Consider the following 26,543-nt stretch of genomic DNA (forward strand, 5'->3'; position numbering starts at 1 on the left):
TTTTTTGCTTGGATGCAAGTGCTTGTAAAAAGCAAAAGCTCTTGTGTACAATTGCCTGTTATGTGACTTTTAAAATAACTTTTCTTTTTTAGAGGTGTAGTTGATTATCATCTACACTGTAAAATGAGTTAGAGGATTAGAAACGTTGATGTTGTATAGTGTGCTTTGACAAAAAAATGAATAAAAAGCACTCCTAACATAAGCTAGGGAGGAATTTTTACTTTTGGAGATTAAAGTAAAATCTCTCCTTTTATAAAACAGTTCCAGTAAAAACACTTAAATCCTATATTATATAGCAAGTTGTATTAGATGAATATACCTTCTCCATTAAAATTGAAATATCATTACTTAATCCAGGGATATCCTGTTTTTTCCCATTATTGGTGTAAGATAAAGTGCCTTAGTGCTTGAATAAACTAAAATGAAATAAATTACATAAACTATTTGCATTCTATTTCTGTTTAGCACAGTGTGTTAAAAGAAGAGGGAATTTCACATTTTTTGCCTTGGTGCTTCAGTCAGCTAGGAAGATTGTTTTCCTGCTTTATGTTAATTTAGCTCCAGAAGGAAAAAGCAGGCTAAGACTAAAACATTCAAGAAAGGAGAGGTACATTGCTACCCCTTCTACTCTAAATTTCCAACTCTAGATTTGTGAAATAAGAAGGACAAACTTCCAGCACATAAATAGAATAATTTGGATTGGAAGAGACTTCTGGATATCATCTGGTCCAACTCTCTTCTGAAGGCATGATTCAGCATTCAGGTACATGGGTCTTCAAACATTACCACTTGCATTATGGACGGAGAGATGTGAGAGCGTTGCAGAACCAAGATGACGAGTAAAAATAAACCCAGGCAAAACAGTATGTTTTGCATAGGACCTTCCACTCCATAGGAAAAAATGGAAGAAAGAAATAACTTCCTACAATCAGAAATTAATCATGTATGTACTGCAAAGGGCAGCATCAGCGTTTATTGAGGGTAAAGATGCCACTTTGTTACAAGGGTGGGCTTCCAGCAAACAGCAATTTACTTTGTTCCCAGACAAGTCCCATTGGAAGACACTTCTTGACAGATGCAGGCAAGCAAAGCTTTCCTACCTGGTCTTGCACTTTTCTCAGGTTCCCTAGACACAAGTCAGTTGTGGGTGGTTTGCAACACCTGATTTTTTGGTGTCCTACTGCATTTTGCTTACACTGCATGCTGCAGACAGACAGGATCTTGCTTTACCTGTGCTCTGAACAGCATAAACAGATAAAGTCCCATAAAAGCAATGGACTGACTGAGCCCAAACCCACTGAATCTCCATATGAGGCTCAGAGTCATGTTAACAGAGTCACAGGGCCTTGTTTTTTTCATCTTGGAAGGTGGATGGAGTGAGGTCATGTCGGACAGCAAAATACAGCACAAACATACCCATTGCTCCCCAGAGGCTCTGTGTCTCGTTTTTGCCACTTTGGTGGCTGACAGACACAGTGAATTCTCATGGTCCAGATAAACTGGAATCTTGAAATTGGACAAGTGCACCCATCATTGGCCACTGAGTGCAGAAATTAAAATTCCAAATTTCACTGTTCCATCTTGGATCAGCACGAGGTCACAGGTCACTTATTTCAAAGGGCTTCATAATAAATGCTCTTAATATGTATCAGGATAGCAATTCATTTTTTAAAAGGAATTGATTTCTTCTTATGGTGGGGTTTAAGTCTCCAGTTTAGGGAAATTAAGTTCACCTGCATTGCTGTAGCCCGGAAATTTCCAGAAGCTAGTCAGCATACAGACACAAAGGTTGTATTGATAGAGCTCTATACATGCACAAACACATGCACACTCATACATCTGTGGAAAAGGTCAAATACCTGTGTCTTCTGCACCTGGCCACTACCCATTAATCCAATCCAGCCTCCAGGTCTTTTTCCAGCATTCCCACCCCATAAGAACCTCCAAAAAGCTCCAAAAATATTTCCTCCTTCTCTGAACAAAATGTGGGGGATTTACCCCAGTATTACTCTCTGTCTGAGGCCCAAGACAAGAAACATTTCTATACAAATTGTGAGTACTCCTTGCTATAAGTTGCTTCAAGTCTAACAGTCTGCCAAATTTTGCAGCCTTGCTAGTAGGAGGAACTTCATGTTGGGATGTATAATGTTTGCTTCTGACCTATTTCAAGCTCCAAGTTATGAACAGGCAGTTTAAAATTACAGTTACATTTATCTATGATAAATGTTATTTATATATTTAATTTCTTCTAAAATACAGGGCAAATTTAGCCCAGACACAATCAGTGAGGTCAAACCTGCTTACACTATGGTCAAATTTACATTTATATTGCTTAGTCGGCTGGATCACAAATTAACAGTGAAAACCGCAGAGTTTGTAAGAAAGAGGAAGGGGCCAGCATTCACTCCAAGATGCTAGCAGGCAGACTGGAGTAGGAATAACAGGCCTTAAAGGTGCAAATTCACAACTCAGTACAGGTCTAAACAGTGCTACCAGCAACAAAACAAAACTCCTCAACATGGAAGAGCTCTGAAAAATTTATGAGAATCTTTCTGCCTCATTACCTTTGGGTTTGTAGCAAGGAGTGGGTACAATGCATTCTTCTTTTATGTGTGGCTTTGTTTTAGGACTACAGCCTCCTGTATGCATCCCCCTGTGATCAATGCAAAGGACCACACGGTATCTGAGTCCTTGTCCACAGGTCACAGTGCACTGGGGAAAAAAAAAAAGAAAAAAAAGGTGCATGTGATACATCACAGGAGTGATAAATAAAAGGGGAATACTCAATAGAAGTATGTGTACATCAGAGAGCAAACCATGATGCAGAAACATCCAACCCTGAACACAAATTATTCATAATATTTGGTAGTTATGGACAAGGTATAAAATCGTCAGAAATTTTTGCCTTTTGACTCTGCACATTTAGTTGGTTTGGACATTTTGCCGCTGGATTTCTCTTGCAGTGTCACTCCCTCAGTGTTGGCTGCTTGGTTTGTGGCCATCCATCCCATATCGGATATACTCAGTAACACCCTGTCAGTTTCATCTGGAGATACTCTGCTTTGCTTGCACAAAGTACTGGAGTTTATGGGTTAACAGGGGTGACACTCAGCTATTTTGGACCATGGCACCAAACAGAATGGGAAACTACTTGGGCTTTTTAACCTCAGACACTTTCTTAGGTGTTTTTTCATGTATTTTTGGTAAGGTACATCAGTTTTTCCCCCTGTACAGATTGTTTCAGAAGTGGTTGCATGGGAGAGGATCAAAACTACCAACGAGTGGGGAGGGCTGTGGATACTACCAATGTTACTTTGCTCTTGGGTAGCAGCTTTCATCTGGAAATCACTAAACACTTTGCAATTAGTCAAGAACACCTCATGTGTGGTTGAGCTAGCTTAGCTTCTGAAACCCATTTTATTTGTTGAGAAACTGGGGTGGTGAGAAACTACATTCAAGATTATTGTCTTTATGTACAAAATCAAAGTACTTTTCTACTTTTGTAGAAAGACATTTCAAAAAGACATTTACTTTTGTACAGAAGGAAGGGTGAGTCAGGAACAGACAACTACAAGCATCGAAAAGCAGAGTCATTTATGGCTTTACATATTTCCAGAAATACCTCAGTAATTCATGATATTCAATTTATGACTGAAAAGTTGTGATAAAGATATACCATTACATGTTTACTGGTTTTGTTTTCTGCATTTCATTTATGTTTCCAGTCTATTATTAGTAGAAGGTCACTAATTAACATTACAGATCTGATTTAGTTTTCCATCATTCTCCTTAATCATGTTAATCCTATTAATACATTATTCCTGAGTATTTACTTTGCAATTAGACAAATTGCATAATTTAAAACAGAGGTAATAGTAATAAGGCAAGGAAGTAGTGAATGTTCCTACTTCCACAAGCTCACTAAACTATAATTTAAGGTATATTCCTAGTGCAGTAAATACAAAACCAACAAAGCTAAGCTGGTTACCGGAGACCATTCCTGAGCAAGCCACTTTGGGCAGTCAAAAATATTGCAAGGCTGGACAACAGGCATCTTTGGAGTATACATGCATTTCCATTCCTCCACGGGGCTGATATGTCCCTGAATATCTTCTTCCACACATGAGACGCTGCGGCTTTGAATGCCCCCTCCACAGGATGAGGAACAGGCAGTCCAGGGTGTACTTTCCCACCTGGGGAACAAAAAAACCCCAGAAAGACATCAGGAAAAGGAACGCCTGCTGCCCCCACCCCCACCCGCATCCCCCAAATGCATAAACTGCTATCTGCAGGGAGGTTTTTTTCTGAATAATGTCAGTAAAAATTAATCACATATATGTTTTCATAAATGGCCTAACAGCAAAGCACTCTCATGGCTGCTGTCTTTAAGTCACAGATTAGTGATATGAAATCTCCTCTTTCCCACTAACCCAGTGACTACTACCACAGAAACTCAACATACTTTCAACTTAATTCCTTTTATTTAATTGTTTGGATTATCATATCTTCACAATTTGTCATGTTCTGAGGAATCTTTGTCACAAATAACTGGAAGCTCAGTGTGCTCTGAAGCTGATGTTCTTTTTGCATGAACATACAGGGAAACAGTAGTGTTTCTTTTCAGGGAAACAACTGAGTTGAGGAAAAAAAAGAAGATGGGAGGAAATTAGCAAAAAGAAGACGTGACTATACTGATAGGATACATGGCCTCTGATGGATAAACCACGTGGGTCTTGTTTCCTTACAGTTGAGGCGGCGAGAGGAAATGGGAAATCATCTTTTCTCTACAGGTGCCATTTGAGAATGTAATGACAAATCCACAGAACAATGTATATATTCTGAAAAGCTATGCATACTTATGAGAATAATCCTTTTTTTACAGTGATGCATATACAATAATGTATGTATTATTTTATATGTATACATGTCTGCCCACATAGAATAGTCTGGTATTTCCTCTCTTATATTCAAGCCATTGTCACAGAGACTGTTATGATCCAGTGTGGCTCTTCCTGTATAATCCTGTGTATGCCTGACAGTAGAAAAGTGTGCATGTTGTATCAACCTGGAAACATTTTACAATTTTTTTTTTTTTCCAAAGGCAAATGTCCTTTTGATAAAGACATTAGAAATAATGTTTGAAACAATGATTTTGGTCATAAGTTTTCATTTTTTGACTTTAAAAAATTGTTTTTACAGAAAAAAAACCCACCTTCTTCTTTCAGGCAAGAAGGGAAAAAAGTGAAAGGTGAGGATTTTTTCTCCCACTTAAAACAAAGGAATTATTTTTATTAACTAACAATTACAAGATCATCAAGATTGTTAAGCAATATGAAAAATGCTTATCTTTCCCTCTGATTTTTCATCATATCAACCCATCTTTTTCTCATCTGCTCCAGTACATGTAAGTACTACCCACACGTGGCTACTGGCTGAAAGTGCCATAAAACTCAATGTGAAATGGCTTATGTTAATAGCTGTTTATGAATGGTAAAGCCACTGATTAATTCTACAATTATCACGAAGAAGCGGTGAAACAATGTTTACACCCTGCAATATCCATCATCATGTGCTCAATATAAGCCACATATGTCATGAATGGGTAATTTTAGCAATGTTTTGAGTTCATATGTATTACCTGTGGCTCTGCTGAACAAGTTTCCCAGCATACAGCTAAGGTTTCTCACTACCACAAATCTACATGAAGAGCCCTCAAACTGAAACTCATCAACAGCAGAAACTGCTGCAGCCAGCCTGAGCCAGCTTTTCCCGGGCATAAAAGAGATGTGGCACCAGGGAATTCCCTGGAGTCTTTTGGACAGGTTTCCAGATACCTTTGGTAACCTCAGCAATACCAAGCAGCTTAGGTCTAGGCAAGCAGTTTGATCCTCAGGTTTTGTATGAGTGCAAGATAGGAATGTTAAGTTTCACCACTGCACAGCTCTTAAAGCAAGTGTCACAGCTCCTTTTGAGGTACAAAGGGTGCAACATTGACCAAGAATTTGTGAAGGGAATTGGTGGTGCCTTAAAAGTAAGCACTATATCCACTGAACCATACCTTTCTCTCTTCATGATAAAATTCAAGGCTGAGGGACTGCACTAGGGAAATCTTGCAAAGGTGCCTTCCCAGATTTGCTCTCCACTTCTCTTGGAGTGTTTGTCGCTCTCCTCTGTCCCTGGTATTAGGTGCCAGTCTCAGACAGGTAATGCAACCAGGACCTCTCTGGTTTGGTTGATTTTTTTTTCGTTTGACTGGGGTTTTTTGCCTAAACTCTGCAGGTTCAGTGGAAAGACATTTTTTATCCCCCTTACTTGGCCCTGTCTCATGCCAGCTTTGTGGTCTGTTCAGTTTCTGCTGCCTTTGAGGTTTGGCAAAGAAAGAGACATGTGGCTGTGTCTTCCCTCTCTGGGCAAGGGAGGAAGACCTGAGCCCTGTTCGTGGGTTCATAGGAGCACACATGGGAGTGGGGGGAGAGGGAGAAGAGGAGAAGCAGTGCAACAGCAGAAGGAAAAAGGGGGGCAGAGGTCCCAGCCAACAGTTGCAGCCTGGGCAATTGATGGCAGGGGTCTAAAGAATAGTGCAGCTGAGAGAGTGGATGTAAGCGGACTGTTACAGGGCAAGACCATAATCCAGAACAGCTTGAGAAACAGTTTTAGCCTTTTGATCATTTTCAGGGAATGATTCTTTTTTTTCTTTTCAGTGTTACTAAAAGCCAAATACCTCAGGGCATTTTGATCCTTTATTTTGGATTTTCTTCAGCAGTAAAAAGGCCTCTGCCTAGATGACAGTTCAGGATGCTTTTTCCTTAAATAGAGTCCTACCACTGTTACGTACTGCTGAATCATCCTCTGATATAAAATTGTTCTCCATCTTTTGTCAATGTACATACCCTTTGTACACAATTGAAATAAAATTTGTCTTATTCAAAGCTAGAGCGTTAAGCCCTGTATTAATATTCTAATTTCTATATTCCTTACTAACAGAGGTTTAATTTTTGAGGTTAGGAGGTATGTATGTGGTTTTTTTAAAAATAAAGAACAGAGAAAAGTGATTTCCAGAAAAAAGGAATTAGATGCAGGGATATATTTTATAAGTATATCTTGTGAATATTTGGTGATAATGGCTGTGTGTACATAACCATAAGCACTTAACTAGGAAAAGAAAAGCCTAATCCAAATTACACAGATCATTGGTAAAGGGTGTCAGCATGAACTGCAGCCACAATGCTTGGCAAGTAAGCTGCTCTCCTCCTTGTCTTCTCACTCACAGTTTGGGGTGGGTCCATGATTTGGCTGGAGACTCTGTTGAACATGAATGCACGGCGCTTGCACACTGATGCTGAAAGCTCTCTGCATTAGGCCTCACCATGGTTTGAGGAAGGTAATTTCCTCACCAGGATGAGATTAACAAGTTGCCTAGCAGGTTCTTTCTGTGATTTCATACTCCATGCCACAATAAATTAATGAAGAAGGAAACACAGCACAATACTATTGCATGTCCAGGCAGTATTTCAAAACCAAAAGGTTATTATCCTTCAGCTACCAAACATTTTTATCAGCACCAGTCTTATTCACTGCTTTAAGAGTAATTACTCATGTGATTATTTCCATGAGAATCTCAAGTCTTACATGAAACACATTTTAACTGTGAGATAATTAATAATACAAATCAGGTCTTGATCCTATTCCTGCCCTGATCTCTGATTTCTTAGAAAAGCCAATGGATCAATGTCCCTGGGGAAGGCATTACCATGGGTTTGCAGGATCAGAACACAACACTAAGACTGTCTAAACCCCAAATCTCACGATTTATAAGCACACAAGAAGCAGCACCACTAGGGAGAGAGAGAAAGTCTGATGGCTCATTACAAAGCCACAGGTTATAGTCATGTTCAGAGATGAATAAAGGGAAGAAAAAGGATTTTTCACAATGAGAACAGTCGATCATTGGAATAATCTCCCCAGGGAAGTGGTTGACTCCGCTATGCTGAACACATTTAAGACTCAGCTGGACATGGTGCTGGGCCATCTCGTCTAGACTGTGCTAGAAAGGTTGGACCAGATGATCCCTGAGGGCCCTTCCAACCTGGTATTCTATTCTATGATAAGGAAAGGTGTGAGACAAAAGGCGAGGTGGGGGGGTGAGGAAACAGAGAAAGAAAGGGACCACACACTTAATAAGTCTGTATTGCTGCTTCAGCTAGAATATTGTTTCAGTTCTACATCAACAGAATTTATAACAATAGGTTAGCACTTGAACATCTCTAGGTTAATTTGCGGGAGTTCAGAGCAAGAGAAAAGCAGCATCTGTTAACTTAGTTTGAGACCAAAACAGAAATGCAGAGAAGAGAAAAAAAGAAGCAAATGTATTTGTTAATCCTAGCATCTGGTTGACTGTTTTACGTACCGAGGAAGGGGATGGTAGAGGTCATAGGGCATGATCTGCTTGTATCCATCACTGTTAGGAACAATAATGCCAACCCTCTGAGTAGAAGGTACACATAATAAAATAAACACTAAATGATTACATTATACAACTTTTTTTACACAATACCAAAAAAAAAAAAAACCCAAAACAACCAAACAAGATATTTTTCCTAAGTTGCTATCACATTTGAAACAAAATTTATGTTCCCATCTTACAGTTTTGGAGTCATTCAAAGAACAAACCACTGATTACTACTTTATTCTTATGATTATATTACTGTTTGACTAAGAAGCCGTCCATTATCACAAGTGACCCAAATGAGTTGTCCAAGTATTGTTTAAATTTATGAGGTTACTATCTGCCATTAAAAAAAAAAGAATTTCTACACTTAATACTTTCTTGCAGCTTGGATCCAAAGTTACTGAAGACAACAGGGGAACTTCCATCTCCTTCAAAGTGCTCTAGATCAAACCCTTTTTTAAACTATTATATGGTTGTTTCTGCCCTTCGGATAAAATGTCTGCTTTTACAGGGGCCGGGATTAGAAATTCTGGCAATCCCAGTGCAAGAATTCAAATCTGCCATTCTTGTCTCTCCACCTTAAATCAGTCCAATTTCATTCATCTTCAGAACCTGCTTCTTTATTTGGGTTTTTCTGAAAGAAAGACGGAGCTGGAGAGAAGAGTAACATGTCAGGTTGTTTTTTATTGGTGGTGTTGTGACTGGTCGGAGTGGTTTGCTGTAGTGTAATTGGTATAATATCTAAATAATATAACATCTAAAGGTTATAGAAGACAACAGCATAGATCAAAATTAGTAATTATCATCTGAACCATCATCATGCCAGTTATGTGTGAGACAGATGCCACTTGACTTGTTGGCAACTACAGGGTCTCACTGAGTTGCTAGTCTGGAATTTCATCTTTTATCTGCACTTTTTATAGATTCTAACTCAGAGTAACTCTATCCATGTTGTGTCCCAATTATCAGGCATATCTATTAACATCAAATAGATGATCCCAGAGCACCTCATCTATCAGTTTCATCAAAGCCACCATACTACAGTGGATTTGGATGGTGCAGGTGGGCAGAACCATCAAAGAGTGAATGCCAGTTGCATTAAAATCAAAAGTGTGTCCCTACCCAAATTATGGAGAGAGGAAACTGACTGCAAAGAATGCAGGTGGTTTGTGAGAGTCTTATATAGATGAGAGGTGCTAGATATGCTGCTACAGATTTCTGCAAGGAGGAAGAAGCAAAGGAGGGGGAAGGGAGAAAGTATTCTCCATCCTCAACACAGTTCACTGAAAAATGCTGTAAGCTTTCAAAGGACTCTTGTCATGCTAAGGCTAAAGGGGTCTATTCTCCTTTCAGTCAACAGGGTTTTTATGTGCATAACTTGTCCACAACAGGAGAATGGATCCCATTGTGTTTTCACAGTGAGGAGTCAGCACCGGGTCAGCATGCTGGAATTTTCCAGCTAAAGCGCAGGAAGATGCTGGAGCCCTGGGAATGTGTGATGGGGACTAGACAGCTCCCTCTAAGATAAGCAGCCTCTGCAGCCACAGAAGCCCTCTGAGTGAGTGTGCATATTTGCATCTTCAGAGAGCTGCCTGTCTCCACAAAAATCTAAACATCTAGGAGAAGCAGTTCTGGCACTGGGAAATTTTGGAAAAGACAAAGGGGTCATTTAGACTATGGCCAATGAACAAGTCTTTTCAGACTTAACTTGATGGGTAAATGCCTGGAGAAGTTTGAGAAATTGTGTACTAGTATTTTAAGAAGATGGAAGGGGACTTTTTCTGAGGGTTTTTTTTTTCCTCATGCTTTTGGGAATCTCTGCTGTTTTTCTGACTCTTCTACCACTGTTGCTGAAGTTCCACTCTGAAGGCTTTTGCACTTTCCAGCTCATCAGCTTGCTGAGGAGTGGTTGGAAAAAAGATTAATACACCAAGTTCAGAAATGAAATAATTATACTATAAAAGCATCTACTGCCTAAGGAAGAAACATATTTCAAAACATTTCTCACTCATTGCTGTGAGAAATGTTTTCTATCTAATAAACATGGTCTGTATGCATAATCCAGGTCTACATGCATTAGAATGCATAATATCCAAGGCCATTCCAATGGAAATAACCGTACCACATCCAAACACTGTTATGAAGATTAAATAACATTTACAAAGCACTAGATTAATATTGTCATTGGAAAGGTTTGACCCTTAAAGAACTTGGCATACATAAATTGCATTTCTGTAAACAGTATAGAGCTCCACAGAATTACAGACACTGCCCTTCTGCATATGTGAGTGGCTGCCAAAGGCTCTCATTCTGTTACCGCAAGATAGCGATCCCCAGAAAGGTGAGTCCCATGTACACAGTGAGGAAAAAGACCCCCACAATAATACACAATGGCTTGATTTATGACTTCAAAAATTGGCTTGAAGATACAACAGAACAGCAGATGGTCATTGTACTGCTAATGGCAACTGCATCTTTCCTAGCCAGTCTTGTGTGGTTTTTTGTGTGTGTTCCACAAAAAAAAAAAAAAAAAAAAAAAAAGCTTAAGTGAACTATTTAAGAAACATCTTAGAGATTACTTTGGTTGAATCCTGTACTTTTCGACTGGACAAAGTGGTTTAAATTCTGTTAATCTATCAGTCCATCGTACTCATACAAAAAGATCGAAGAGATCTAGTTTATGGGCTTTGTTCACTGTACATTACTCAGACAATGCAAAGGGGATGGTGTGCTAAATGAACAAACCAAATGATAAAAATTCCTCCACTACACTGAGATTTCTGGCTCACATGGGGGTAGCTAGCAGGACCCTTCACACAACACCTAGAGCAAACCTGCTCTGGCAGGAGCAGGAGCACAAAGAAAATTATTTTAAAGATCTGTTGTCTCATATGTCTGAAACCTCCCAGGCCTTTCAGCCCAACAAATTGTGTCATATACTCTGCAGACTGGTTTGTTCTCCTCCTGAGTGCTGGGAGCTTCAGCACAGTTGCTCTTCCAAGACACGTCCAGCTGGAGCAGGAGCTGCACATACTAGAGGTGGGTGTGCAGCACCCAGATCTGCCATCTCTGCAAACATTTGGCTTTTGCCTGGGATGGGTGCCTGTACCCGCATTCCTTGAAAGTCATGTTTGGCATCGTCTTCCCCAGTAGCTCGTTTTCCTCCTTAAGCTACCCGCTTAGTACAACTGGCAGGCATGAATGCCTTTCTCCTGTAGCTCCCTGATGACTCTCTCTCTGACAAGGTGCCAGCCCTTCCCACCAGCCTCTCCTGCAGGCCCATGGCTCTTGGGTTGGGGACCTGCTGAGCCGAGCACAGGCATGGGAGCTAGAGCCGGGAGAAAAGCCAGCAGAGAGAAAGGGCATCTCTCCCCTGAGATGCCTCAGGGTGGTGTGATCCTGCATGGGAACTGTGTGCGGAGGCTGGGAGTGGGTAGAGGCACCTGCCAGTCCTGCGCTGGAGCTCCCGCACCCTGCCGTGCCAGTGCCCAACCTCTGCAGGACACTCACACACCTCTGGCTCACAGACTTCACTTCTGCTGTGGGCTCTGTTTTCCATGTGATTTCCTACCTGCAGTACTGCAGCCACAGGGCTGCCTGCACTCCTGGGTGGTTGGAACTCTTACACCTCTTTCCTGATGGGGACTCGCACAGCGAAGATTTAGATCTTCACTGAAATCTGTCCAACTTGAGAGTAAAAGGTCTGCATGGCAGGGACTATGCCATCTAAACATTGGTCCAAAGTATGTCTAAGATATTAATAGCAATTGGCAAATAACAATAAAAAGTTGAAGCAGCTTCAGTTGGCTGTGGACAGCTTATTCATTAAGTGAAAGGAAACACTTGGAAGACCTGAAAAAGTTCATCACAAAAGACGAGAGTTTAGCATCTGAGCCAGCATCTCCCTGAGAGCTATGATTATCACTGGACAGGTGACAGGCTTGTGAAAAAGTCTCCAGTTTAACACTACAAATCCTGATGCTAAGGCAGTGTGTGACACTGCACCCTCTCCTCACAGTGCTCTGTGAAGATGCCACAGTGTGACATTATCACCTTGTCCTACAAGAACGCTTTCTGCCCTGAGAAACAGGTATCAAGGCCCTCAGATAAACTGTATCTGTTAATGTCTCGCATGTGTCACTCTGTAAAACTATCACTGTTTCCATTCAGAGCTGGGGTAGATGACATCTACAGTAACACCACAGTATGGGCAATGGTGGCTTTTGAATGCCTACTTTTGCAGATAGAGAATATCGTAATTCTCAGTTATGCTACCAGTATGAGGTACATTTCCGTTTTCTGGATCACCATGCTTAATCCTGAGATATAGATAGTATTGTGATTATCTTATCACATTACACACTATCAGTGTGGAACGTGAAGAACTACCATGTATTCCGTATTTATATATCCTTTTATATGGTCTTAGTGTTTTATGGATTGGTAAAGGCCGATGTCCTCTACCTAAATATTTTTAAATTGAATGTCAGTGGACACTTAAATAGCCTACTAAAAATGCAAAGGACTGCCGAGAAAGCTATCCTTCTGTGTCAACCTCCAAAAAAATCTCATACTTTAGGCAGCATGTCTGTTCAGCACAACAGTATTTCACCTTTATAATAAATGCTTTGTTCATGGTGTACAGATTTCAAATTCTAAGCAACATATGGTTTACTTATCATTACCATAGATTGCTAAAAATTAATTTCTTTACAGGGCTTGAAATGGGTGTCATCAGTTGGAAGCAGCAAGAGTACTTCCTTCCTGTAGCATGACTGTAATTGTTCTAAAAATCTTCTCCCTTTTTTATTCAGTTTAATATTTTTATGGTGGTTTGGGTGAGCAGTGTTTGATACAAAGATGGAAATTTGTTGCTATTTTCCACTACTAAATGTTCACAGCTGAATATCCAGTGAAAAACTCTGTGAGTGACTATCTTACTACTTGCTGCAGTTTTGGTCTCTTCTAGGACTTAAATAGACTACATTTCCTGTAACTTCATCTTGGGCAGACAGATACCTGTATTTGGTGCTCATAGCAGTGCAAGAACTAGTTTCCCACCTTACAGTTTGTTATCTGATGCATCCTGACAGCTCCTTTCTGCCTTTCTTTCTTTAATATGAACTATCTCCTTAGAGCTGAATTTGTTCTGCTATTCACGTCTTTTAACACTTTGATGAATGCTTCCTGGCCCACCCTCCCTACCTGTTCTGACAAAATAATTTTCTAGCTTAATTTAAATGCCTTTTACCTGCCCAAAAATTCATGGTTTTGTCTATTTATCTTGAGAAGAAAATTGCCTCTTTAGGCATTAGGAGTATCTGCAGCTCATTTTTATCCTGCTCTTGAACTCAGGTGACCCCAATTACAACTACCAGAACACTTCCACTGCTATCAGCTCCATCTACAACTCCTGTATTTGGAGGCATACGTACTGCCATTTCTACTCCAATGTATCACTATTTCCAATTGAGCCTTCCCAAAAACTTACCCGGTGGTTCCTTTCCTTCTGCTCTGAGTTGGTTTTGGCCTCCTAAACTTCTCGCCCCCTTTTTTCATGCATAATGCATCACTTCTTTAGCTCGTTTCTCCAGCAACCTTGGTAGTTCCTCAGTAAATTCTGAACTGTTCAAAAATCACCCTCCATAAATATACAGTTGGAATGGTTGAGGTTTGTTGACTGTGCTCTCTCATTTGCAGGCAGCATACTTTTTGCTAATAACAGTCTCATTTTTCCAGCACATGCAACTTCAACCATGCTGGCGGAAAAGGCTTCTCCCTTCTGCTTTGAGAGCTAAAACCTTCATGTCTCATCTTCCCCTGGAATGGCTATCATTCATATGCATATCATTGGCTGTGGAAATTGAGACCAGACCCAGGAATCAGAGGCAACCAAGGTTCAGAGAGCACTGCAAGGCAGAAAGGCTTTCTCAACCTCCCTGTAACAAATTAAGAACTTAAGTAAAAATGCAAATCCACAGAAATTACCATTTGCCTGAGGCAGAGATCAGGAAAGGGCATTGTCATGACCAGTGTCCGACATCCATGCAAAAAGCTGGGGTGTTGTCAAAAACTCCAGTATCTGCGTCAACTGTGGTACACTTTATGTGAAAGAGTATTCAAAACAAAGTTTAAATCTATCATATGTCCCAGCTGAGGGAAATAACAATAAATGAGTCATTGTGTCTCAGATCCCTCTCATCACTGCAGTCTATAGCTGTTACTGTGTAAATCAGAAAGTGCAGCCCGTCATTCAGGAACATACCAGCACTCCAATTTTGTTCATCTTCCAGAAAGAATGTAGGGAAAATGGGAACACTGCACTGCTGTGATACTTGGCGTATAATTGCTATCTAATATAATAACTTTAGGGGAGCTGATAACAAGCAAAAAAGTATGCATTTGGCAATTTCCTGCTTCAGCTGTCAATTTGTAATGAAGTGAGACCCCTGTTACTGATTAAGAGGATACTCTATGTTGCCCTTTTAATCATGCATATTTACTTATTACTACTTCCTTTTCTTTTGAAGGAAATATATAAAAGTTATCATGCACATGTCCTGCACTCTTGCCCAGGAAATTATATACGGTTTCACATCACCAAGTATATTGGGGACTTCTCACTACTCTGGGTTACTATGAATGGCCATAATATCCTAGCAGTCTTTTGTGTGCTTTTACTTGTACTTCATTGTTCTTCTTAGAACACTGAAGTCTCCTGGTAAAAGCACGAGTAGAGCTTTTGTGACTCAGAAAACCCCACATTAACACGTAGCAGAGATAGATAGGCAAAAAATAGAGGAGACAACTGGTAAAAATGCAGAACAGTGCAGCTGGGAATGACACTTAAAAGCTGAAGGCAAAATCTAGAAGCAGCACTGATGTTGCTCCAGAGAGTATCCTGGTGAGTAGGTGAATGATGAGTGGAGTAAAAGCCTTTTTCATATTTGTAAAAGTTGCTTTTTGGAGGAATGCCTTTGAATTATGCAAGACATTGTATCTTCAGCTCATAGCACCTCAGAATTGTCCTAGATAAGTCTTTAGCACAGCCAGTTAAGTCAAATATAAACAGACTTTTTCTCAAAGCAGAAAAAAATTCCATTCACCTTTCATTAGAGGTTGCCTCTGAAAAAACCTCCCCTAAACCCTCCAGTCTGTGAAGTTTTGGATAGTTAAAAGACTTGCAATTAATTAAATTTGTGAAATCTTAATGTTGGATTTTGCCACGTAGAAGGGGAGTGGATTAGATCAAACTGAATGCTATTTACATCAGTAGACATTATACATATATTTTCCAGTCAAGTACGGACTGTTGTAAAATCTTAATGGGCTGTAAATATACAGATCTTTTCTTTCTGTCTTTCTAAGGTGGGAGCTGGATCTCAAAGAGGATCTATGAGAGAGGCTGGATAATAGGGCATTGATAGTATGTAGGGACGAAAAGGGACTCAGTGTCATGACGCATCATCTGTCCTGCAAAACACTAATTACCCGTCTTACTTAGGTGGACGGGCTACCTTTACTTAACCCAGAAAAGGAACATGTATAAATTATATCTGTTTGATAAATAACCTTCCACACACTACTTCTCCTCTGAGTATGTGAGAAACTGGGTTTGCAGAAAGAAAAGTTGATTCATTTTCCACATTTGTTCAGCCTAAGCTTTTTTAGCTACTCATGATGCCAGCAATACTGGTAGTTATTGCCATAATAAGCACAACAAAGTAAAACATTTCTGTGCACTAAGCCTAAAGAGGCAACTAATTGCAGGCCCACATGATACTCCTGGTATTCATTTAAACTTTTCTTTCAGCCTGCCCTTTGCTGAAAATTTTAATGTAAGCTCTCCTACAGTAAACCCTCGCAGTTGCTTTATTCAGCGCCACTGTGGTCTTCCACGATTTTTCTGTGGCATTCATTGACACACCATAGGAACAGTCAGCAACCACTAATCAGCTATGCCTCACTGGAACTGAGTTTGCCAGGAAAAATTAACATCTTCATTTTATACCAGTGGAGCAAAGCGGCTCCCACACAGTGAAGACACTGCAGAGCCAAGAAGCTCTCCTCGCTCACGCTCCTGACCCCATTGTTCTGCTTCACCTACCCTCTTCCTGACCGTAAGAAAGCATCGGGATTCCAGAAGTTACCACAGATTTCCTCTGGTCTTCTGTCTGGGTTGTTGATTCTTGAATTCTTTACAAAGGCACTTTTGAAAATAATCATTTGCAATTTGGCATTCCATGAGGATATTTCCAAAAAACCAGTTCCTCTCTGTTACAGCCTGTGCCCTGGGACACCATAGCTGTACTTCTAAATTACTCTCCCTCCCCTCAGGATCTTTATATCAACAACTTTGCCTTGTTATGTCTTATATAAAACAAAAATTGCTTCCTGACATCTGCCCAGCTGTTATTTTTTTTCTTTTTCCTCCCATGTACCATGCAGTCATCTGTCTTACCATTTGAGAATGGGGAAAAGTATGGAAAATATCCATAGCAAAAATTCCAGAGGCAAATTACATATTTGACTCAGAATTGTATTTTAAAAAAATAGCAGCTTAGGCTTTAAAAAAAAAAAAAAGGCAGCTACATAAAATTACTTTCATATTGGTAGTGTGAGAGGTGAATCTAAAAGACAGGTTCCATATCAATTCACACCTTCCACCAATCCTTTTTCTGAGACATTCATAATGATTCAGACGTTCAGACTGATCATACCTGGCCTCTAGTTTACTGACATTTGTCTCAAACAATTCAAGGGAGAATTCAAAGAAACAGTTTTTGATCTGAGAAAATCACTGAGGAAAAAACACAAGATCTTTATTATAGTAAGGTTTCTAGTTGCAACTATTAATATACTTAAGTAACCTGAGAAATTAAATGTATTTTTTTTTGTGGAAAGTATTAGGACAAGAGAAGCCAGATACTGAACTCGACAGAATACTGTTAAAAGAAAAAAAATGGTCTTGTTACATTGTGGGAAAGTAATCTCTAAGTTGAAAAATCACTACTGAGTACGTGCTGAACAGGAAATACTTTTCAGAAAGCCCTAGTGAAGCTGCATTCTTGATATTGTATTCTTAATACATCCTAATGAAATACATAAGAAAATATATAACTTAAAGAATGTACAATATTGCTGAGCTAATGCGGGATTTTGAGATTTGATATTTCCACTTTTTAATTCTGGGAGATTTTCACTTCAAATTTAAAACGGTATGAGAACATTTCTGGCTTTTTATTATTTACAAACAGAATTACCATTAAAAATGTGTTTACTGGAACAAAGGAATATAAACTGCCATGCACTCTGGGTAAATGTGTTTTCAGTGACAAAGAAAAATGAGTGTTAACTCCAGTTATGAAAAGTCAATGAACTTTAATGCAAACTTTCTAGAAGAGTTAAAAACTATCTTGGGCTTGGAGTGATTTGTTCTGCTCTGATAATGCCTAGCTAGTCTAAAGCTGGTGTACCTGGTTTGGGAAGCAATCATCCTCAATCTGGTGGATATATAGTCCCATAGGTCCCTAATGCATCCTTCTTCTTCTGGCTAGGACCTTTTTTCTATGGCAACCTCCAGCAATCCGAAGGGCCATAGCAACTTTTTAGGTGACGCTTGCTTGAACTTGCTTTATGAAACTTGGCACAAAACTAGTCTAGAGGGAAAGAAGCAGGTAAATAAGTGGCTTCAGAGTATCCTTGCATGCATGCCCGCTGGGCTGCACTTAACCATCTTTTAGCAAAGCCACACAAGAGGACCAAAAGTTTTAGATTACACAAATAAATGCTTGAGGCTTATGAGTGGCTACAGACTGACTTCCACTGAAATTCAGGGGAATCAGTGCAACAAAGTACTCATCCTTTTTGTGGTTTTATTCCTTTTCTTATACATGGGAAGTCTGACTCTGTGATCTTACTATTTTTACTATTAATCTTCTGAGGAAGAATGCTTGGCAGGGGAGCAGAGAGGAGTCTTTTGTGTGGGGCCAAAGGGTATTGATAATTAGAACAAATTCCCATGTTACATTCTTACAAGCTGCCATGACTGCAACTAAGCTTTTTATTAAGGAGAAAATGTAAAAAAACCATAAAAATAATGCCTCTAATTGTGATGACAACCATTTTCCAACAACATTTTTACCCCAAGAAAATTTTTCCCATCTCACTAACACTTACGAAACATGTGTTGATCATGGGATGGTATCATGGACAATTTGTTTTCTTACACTTCATAACATTTAATGAGGCAAAACACAATCTGAGGGGAAGAAACAACCATTTCAAATCAGTCCTTGCAATGTGGAGGTGCTAAACAGAGCTCTTTCTACACAGTACATCCTCAGGATGAGAAAGAGGTTGAATTACATAAGAGAAATGACACTGTAAGGAATAGCAACAGAATATTTTCCTACTTTGTTTTACTCCGTTAGAGCCCAGTTTCTTTTAAAATTAGAGCTGACTGACCTTGCAGGACAAGGATCCAGATTACATTCTTGAAGTTTTGGCTTTGGCTTGATATTTTCAGGATAATAGTGACAGTATTGATCTGCTACTACCCGGTTGCTTCTCAGATCAAAACATTCAGCAGATGTCAGTTGATAGCCTGCAATGCATAGTGGAAGAAATAATAAGTGATGTGGTGTTCTTCTGTCTCTCACTGAAGTGCATCTAAGTTCTGGTTTGGTAAAAAGTGAACTGCAAATATCAGCGTTTTTGGACATAACAGCTGCTGGTTTAGACCAGATTGAAAAGAACAACTTAAATCACATGTAGTAGGAAACAAAAGATAACCAGTATGGTCAAATAAAAATTCAGAAGCCTAGAACAAAAAGAAAAAACAAAGGCTGAGGTTTATTGGTCACCAAGACTCATATACTCAGTTTCAGTTCAGAGGGTAAAGCTGCTGGTGGGAACAGAGTCAAATGGAGACATCTTGTGATTCCAAAGCAGGTCCAAACCCCATCAGTCCTTATGTTTGACAGCTGTAGCATTAAATACAGTCATGTGGCTATCAAAATGTACTTTATGTACAGAGCCTGGTATGATGCTAAAAAATCTACAAGCTACTACCACTGTTGCTACATCCCTTCCTCCATTTAGATGTAACTACTTTCATTTCCAGATTTTGCCCATTTTAAAGGTCCAAATCTCAGCGCAGCAGTTGGGACAGATCCTCTATGTAGATGACTGTTTCTGGAACACAGTGGTAATTCATTACCTCCTCCACAGGATGCTGAACAAGGAAAAAAATCAGTTTCCCTCCATCGGTGAATGATAGGCTGATAGAAGATAAACTGAACTGAACTGTCAGCAGCACCAGCATAGCGGATCTGAAAAAGATGTAACACCGAAGAGTGAACCTGACATAAATACCAGGAAGAAGCACTCTGCCACATGCATCTTGCAGCTTTGAGACATCTTGCAGCTACATGAAATACCAGAGATACTTTACAACAGGAAAATTAAATGCACAAACCAGAGCATAGATTGGTGGCAAAATCTTGGCTGCAAAAGACAGCAAAATAAATTTCTGGGCATAATCAGTGGCATTTCTGACCATTCTGAGACCATGTTCTGAAATAACGAATGCATGGTAAATGCATGGTTAGTGCTACTGAATAATTTTATGGGGACAGAAGATATAGACTGATCTTTATTCCATCAGAAAATCACCTACCACTGCCTGCTGTCCCTGCCACATTGACATGGATTTTAGATCTTTAATATTTCCCCAACACCTTCCAAGACTATGTATGCTATATTCAGAGTTAAAATTGGCAGGCTGTGCTGTGAGAAATACAAAAATATAAAAATGCTAAATCAAGATTTATTGTTTCTGAGGTGAGGTCTCTTTTTCATTCTTCTTTGTGGTACTGTCATTATTATAAGGCTGTCCTTCTGCTAACTTTATTTTGGCTGCAAAAATGCTCCTTTCAGTCATAGATGTTGACTCTTGGCTGGAGCTAAGTGCACGTTTGGAAAATGCTCTTTAGAGCCTACAAGTGCTGCCGACTTTTAAGCCACCTGAGCTTCGCTATGCTTCCAGCCCTTTGTGTGCTGAATGGATTTCCCATGTAAACAAGAGTTCATAGCGCAAGGAGTGCAATAAGAAAAGAGACCTTCACATCGCTAAAGCAGCACCGCTTGCACCTGGCCCAGGAAAAAATCCTTCCTGTTTGATAACTGTGATGATTAATACAGTTATGGGGACTTCAAAATCTCTGCAGGGCATCCCCTGTCTTTACCTCTAAGCCTCTGATGAACAGCTGGCAAGGGAAGAACAACAATGCTGCTACTAAAAGCCTCTCCTAGTTGATTATTTTTCCTATGACATAATGGATTGGTGTTCCTTGGGCATCTCTGCATCAGTGGCATGATGCTATCACAGGAGATAAAACTGCCAAATCACAACCAGAAAAGATGGATCCTTCTCCAAGTCAGTACTTCCACTCTCAGGAGCAATTCTCCCTGTTCTTTTTTTCAGACAGCTTATAATGTTCAGCACTGCCTCCTTTTTCTTCTCCCACATTTTGAATAAGTTGCCCTGTTTTGGAAACACCATTTTTCAATCTGCCTTTCCTTTTCTCTCTTTCTAAACACCAGAAGACACTGTCAAAGAGTAGACCGTGAAACAGAAGCAAAAATGTGACAAATTGAGCTGAACAGTGCAATCTGGGTTGTTTGTTTTGTTTTCCTCTGTAGATGGACAGAAACACGATTACAAATCAAAGTCTATCTTGAAGAGAAGGAAGAAGGCAAAAATACTGCAGGATATGTTGAAGACTGTAAGAGATCTGGCCCACTGAGACAAAGGCTGCCCTTTTCTAATTAGAGTAAACAGTGACGTAAATTCCCAACAGGAAAAAAAATACAGCTGTAGCAATACAGCTTCTTCAGCAAATGGGAGGCCTTTTGCACGGATTAATGTCGTTTGAGTCTGTGTGTTAGAAACAGGATATCTAATTCCTTGTGTGGGGATGGTGCATTAATCACACACTTCAGAAGCGTCTTTCTGGGCTCATGAAAGCCTCATGCACTCCTGGGAAAAATCTATTGTGCTGGAAGCCATTCGGGGAGGTCTCTGATCTGAATGTGCAGAAAAAGTGTTCACTGGGGAGAATTCTGCTCTCACGGTTTGTTTTTTAAGGATCATCAGTGATTCTTAAACTCAGAAGATCTACTCAGCAGTACAGTCTTCAGTGAATCATGAAGAACAGACCAAGAGCTCACACAGAGCCTGCTGTAAAAGGAAGGGGAAGAAAAAGTGTTCACATTAAAAAAAAAAAAAAAAATCAGGAGTATTCTGAACATCAGAGCAGCCCTCACCACTTTGTAAGACCCAAGAGGATATCACCAGTCTTACAACCAGTTGGTTAAAATCAGAATCTTCAGACTATCCACCAAAAATTAACTGTCTAGCCTACAGTCACTAGCAACAGAAATATCTTTTTTTCTTGTGGAAAGACCTTGAAAAAAAAATCATCACTTGTACCCTGCTTTTTTAAATTGATTTTGTAAATGACTGTCTGGGATGGTGCAACAGAGGCACAAGTTGCTGCTCAGCTAAGTTTAGGATTGCTAAACTGCAGTATTGATTCTGGGGATATCCACAGAAAGTTAAATGAAAACAACAGACCTCATAATTCGAACACAAAAGCAACATAATATTTTTGAATTATTCTGATCAATCCTGTGACCAAGAGACTACAATATCTGACTTCACCTTTGTATTGTGTTGTTTTTCCTATAGCACCCAAATTTGATTATTTCACATAAAAACAAACAAACAATCAAAGTCCCCCAAAGTCCGTCTCCCCCCTGAAGTGAACTTGCTCACCATGCCCCAATCTTGGATTAAGCTGTGTTCCTTTAGGTGATTAAGATGACTGTTAAAAAGCCTTTAGACTAAATCTCTCACAAAGCCAAAACAGAAAGCTAGAAGATTCAAATCTTTTCTCAAATTCCATTATTCTCCCCAAAGGAAGAACAAAATAGAAAATAAGTGCAATGGACTGGCTAGGATAGCTGGCAGCAACGGAGCCTGCTGTATCAGCTATAACAGCTATGATAATCTGTACAGAATCCAGTACTAAGTGCAATAAAAGCAGAAGCTTCTCAAATGAGAAGCCCAAAGTTATTCCACAGAACCAAGGGCAACCCCAAATACACCAAAACCAGCCCTGCTGCATCTCTTCTGTGGATACCACCCATAACACCCCGCTCATCTATGGAAAGTCTATTTCACCACCACCACCATGTTCCCAGAGTAAGAGAATTCACCTTTGAGCAAGCCACTTTAATCAGAATGTTTATTAACCTTAATTTAATCATGGCAATACCTAAGAAATTAATGTAAAAAAACAGGACCCTATTGTGATAGATACTGTATAAAATAAAACTAACATAATAAAAAGGCAATGTTTGCCACAAAAAAAAAAATTGTTAAAATGATAAAAACTGAACAAGGTTGGCACCAAAGCTTCATAATACTTAAAATTGACCGATTTTTGAAATAGATAGACCTGGGGAATTTACACACAATATCAGAAAAAAGTTACAGAAAAAAAGGAAAAATTACAAAGAACTATTCGTCAGAGGAATAGAAAATAACATGTCTAAGAAACCGCCTCTATTGCCTCAAATTAAAACCTAACAGTAGATTTCAGATCAGCAGTATTTTAAAGAACTATGTAAGATTAACGGTAACACATGTCCAGATCCAAACAGCATCCAGCCAGTAGTTTCAAATCATGTACTCTTTGTAGAGCACAGGATTGTAAATCACATGTGATCAGATTTAGCCTATTTGCATGAACAACCTATTGTTTAAACCACAGAAAAATAGAAAATTGTAACGACATTTTTAGAAGGGGCTTCATGAAAAATGCATGAAACCACAGATCAATAATCTCTACCTCTGTTATGGGGTCAGTAGGTAGAATGAAAATAAAGAACAGAACTCAAAGATGGGTCCCTGAGAAGGGTGATGCTTTCCGAGCAGTGTGGTTTGCTTTGCCAAAGATTCACAAGGGACACTTATAAAGGTAGTTTAGGTACCAGTTTTCTTCTAGGTCCCTCACCAAAGGTCCTAGACAAAGGTCACATTAGGTAAGAAGACCCTCCCATGGACTGATGACTGGGTAACAGAGAACGACCCTATAACCTGTTCTTGCAATGGACGAAGGACTTGCAGAATCCCTCAAGGACATGTGCTAGGGCATGAGTCGTTAGCCAGACCCCCGGATGAACAAGATAAAGGGTCAACCATGAGCTGATCAAGTTTGCTAACAAAAACAATTATGAATGGTAGCTAAAAATGAAACTGTCTGTGAAAGCATTCGAAGCTTTGGCAGACTAAATTCAAGTTCAGTAAAAAAGAAATAATGCTTATGGGAGAAAACAATTAATTATATATGCAAATTATACATGAAAATGTCCTCCTAATCAGCTGCTACTATTCAGAACGGTAGTAGGGTTGTTATAGGCATTCATCTGGAAATATCAGCTCAGTGTGCAGCAACAGTTAAAAAGATTAATGGAATATTACAGAGAAGAAGGAAAAATGAGAAAACATTACACAGCCAAGTAGAATACATTTGTGTCCTGATCATTATGTGTACTTTACTCTTTCTCAATATATATATTTATATGTCATATAATTCATCTATTTATATTAAATAAATATTAAATAATTTTATTACATTTTATTAAACTACACATTTTTTACAGGAAACGGATATTTTCAAAATATACATTTATATATTTAAATACTAGTCACAAATTACATATTTATATATATTATAAAAATTATGAATGTATAACCACAGTGGAAGCAGAAAAAGGACAGAGAAGGGAAATAAGGATAACACTTGTATTGACCATCTTTGATAAAAGTAAAGATTGAGTAGGACACTAGGAAAGAGGCAAATGATGGTGACAGAGATCTCAAATACAGAAATAATGTAGAAAGGTGGTAAACAGTACTATAATTTCCTGTTTCTTAGAGTGGGAAAACAAGAAGGAATTAGTGAAAATATTGCATCAAGGGTTTAAAAATGAGATGTATTCCTTATTTTACACAGTGCATGGCTCATTGTGGAACTCATCCCATGAGCTAAATGTTGTCAAAAGGGCAAATATAGCACAAAAGGGCCTATAGACATTCCTGAAGACTGGCTCATTTGAGTCATTAGACACAACAGTCCAAATGCAACATGAGGGTCAAGAAGGAGGGTCTACAAGCAGAGGGTAACCTTGATCTGTTTCTTGCACTCTTTCTTTTCAGTATCTGAAACCAGTTCCTCTCTGAAACAGAAACCTGAATGAAGCAGACTTTTTGCTTGACCTAGTACTGCAGTTCCAATGTACTTGGTATATGTTGATTAGGAGAATTATCATGTTCTAACAATCATTAATTGAAGTGATTTATATTGAACAGAAAAAAAAAGGTAGATATGAAATAAAATCTGTACATTGTTTTCAAAAAGACTGCTACATGGCTTTCCATAAATTTTACTGCACCTGCCAAAATAGGAGAAAAAGGGTATAATTTTTCTGCACTTGTCACAAGATCTGGTCAAGACAAATAATGATTAGGTCTCTTTTCAGGCTGGTCATTACTTGTGAGCTTGACCTACAAATTATTACAGTTGTGTATTTTTTGGAAATTGGGAAATGAGAATGGGTGATTTTTATAACTATTTCTAAAAAAAGTATTGAATGCCAACATAAGTTGATAAAAGCCAGTGTACAGAACATGTTACAGAATCGCTTCCAGCTAAGTCCAATCTGCACACTACAGAAGTGACCTCAGGAAGACACATATCTCAAGAGGTAGTATTGGTTTATGATAAAGGGACTATATTCCAATAGTCTCTTCTAAATTAAGCAAAGTGTTTCAGTCATTTGACCTTGATAACACAAAACTTGACTCAGTCACAACTAAACTTTAATTCTTACTATTTCTGTGTGCTCAGCTTTAATTCTAGCTCATCTACTCCCAGGAGCACCATCCTAACCCTGATCTACCAGTGCTTCCAAGACTAGATCCTTCACCACTTCCTACCTGACCTGAGCCTTCTCCCAAATAGGAGGCATAATCTCCTCTGGAAACTTTTGCCAGCTTCAGAACTAAATTACACAGAAGACCCTTACTGTCATCACCCCCAATCCTCATATGGCAATATCTCTAAAATCCAGCAATAAGCCAGCCATAAACAGTAGATCCTTGCTGCTAAAGCAGATTTACATCTTTTGGCCTCTGTCCTAAAGCGAGTATTGAAGTAATTTCTTATATCTTTCCACAAGGTAAATCACTGTATGCTCTTGGTTCAAAAGTGATTATTTAATCCAATCCTGGCCCTAGCCTGACAAAGCCCATCAACGTCTCTGCCAGCTGGCTGCCTGTACATGCATTATCTCCTGCATGCCCTTGCAAGTCCCAGGAAGTCTAGGCTAAGCCCCAAGCTTATTTTCTTTTGTTAACGTGGACTCTAATCAAATGCCTTTCTCTCACCAGCAGTTTCTGTCAGTGCTAGATCACAACTGAGATAATAATTGTCTGGCTAGCTCTAGTGCTCTCTGTAACTCAGCATCCAGTTTTGAGCTCTATCTTATGACTTTTTGGTCAATTGGTGGCCAAAATTCTAATCTCAGCAGTAACTCTGCTCAAGGGAACCCAGTCTGCACCATTTCTAAATCAGCCAGCAGTACCCCCAGCCACCAGCAGACTGGGGAACCAGAGGCTGGAGAGCATCCCCGCGGAGAGGGATCTGGGGGTTCTGGTCAATGGCAAGTTGAACATGAGCCAACAGTGTGCCCTGGCAGCCAAGAGGGCCAACCGTGTCCTGTGGTGCATCAAGCACTATATTGCTAGCCGGTCGAGGGAGGTGATTGTCCTGCTCTACTCTGCACTGGTGTGGCCTCATCTTGAGTACTGTGTGCAGTTTTGGGAGCCACAGTACAAAAAGGATACAAAGCTACTAGAGAGTGTCCAGAGGAGAGCCACCAAGGTGGTGAAGGGTTTAGAGGGGAAGCCATAGAAGAAGCGGCTGAAGTCACTTGGTCTGCTCAGCCTGGAGAAGAGGAGACT

The 26,543-nt window shown here is 39.5% G+C and overlaps 1 protein-coding gene across 2 annotated transcripts in view; it reads right to left on the minus strand.

Annotated features, from left to right (window-relative positions):
* The window catches only part of ADAMTSL1 (ADAMTS like 1), a 198,882-nt gene that overhangs the window by 98,746 nt on the left and 73,593 nt on the right, over positions 1 to 26,543 (minus strand). For both annotated transcript variants that reach the window (XM_087742441.1, XM_087742442.1), the window contains 5 exons: positions 19,671 to 19,782; positions 18,917 to 19,055; positions 8,408 to 8,458; positions 3,989 to 4,193; positions 2,565 to 2,712 (listed from right to left, as the gene is read on the minus strand). In XM_087742441.1, the coding sequence (XP_087598567.1) occupies positions 2,565 to 2,712; positions 3,989 to 4,193; positions 8,408 to 8,458; positions 18,917 to 19,055; positions 19,671 to 19,782 (655 nt within the window). The remainder of the gene's footprint in view (positions 1 to 2,564; positions 2,713 to 3,988; positions 4,194 to 8,407; positions 8,459 to 18,916; positions 19,056 to 19,670; positions 19,783 to 26,543) is intronic.

Source organism: Nipponia nippon, unplaced genomic scaffold, assembly GCF_047370975.1.
Source record: "Nipponia nippon isolate SJK-2023a ecotype South Korea unplaced genomic scaffold, ASM4737097v1 scaffold_8, whole genome shotgun sequence".
Lineage (NCBI taxonomy): Eukaryota > Metazoa > Chordata > Aves > Pelecaniformes > Threskiornithidae > Nipponia > Nipponia nippon.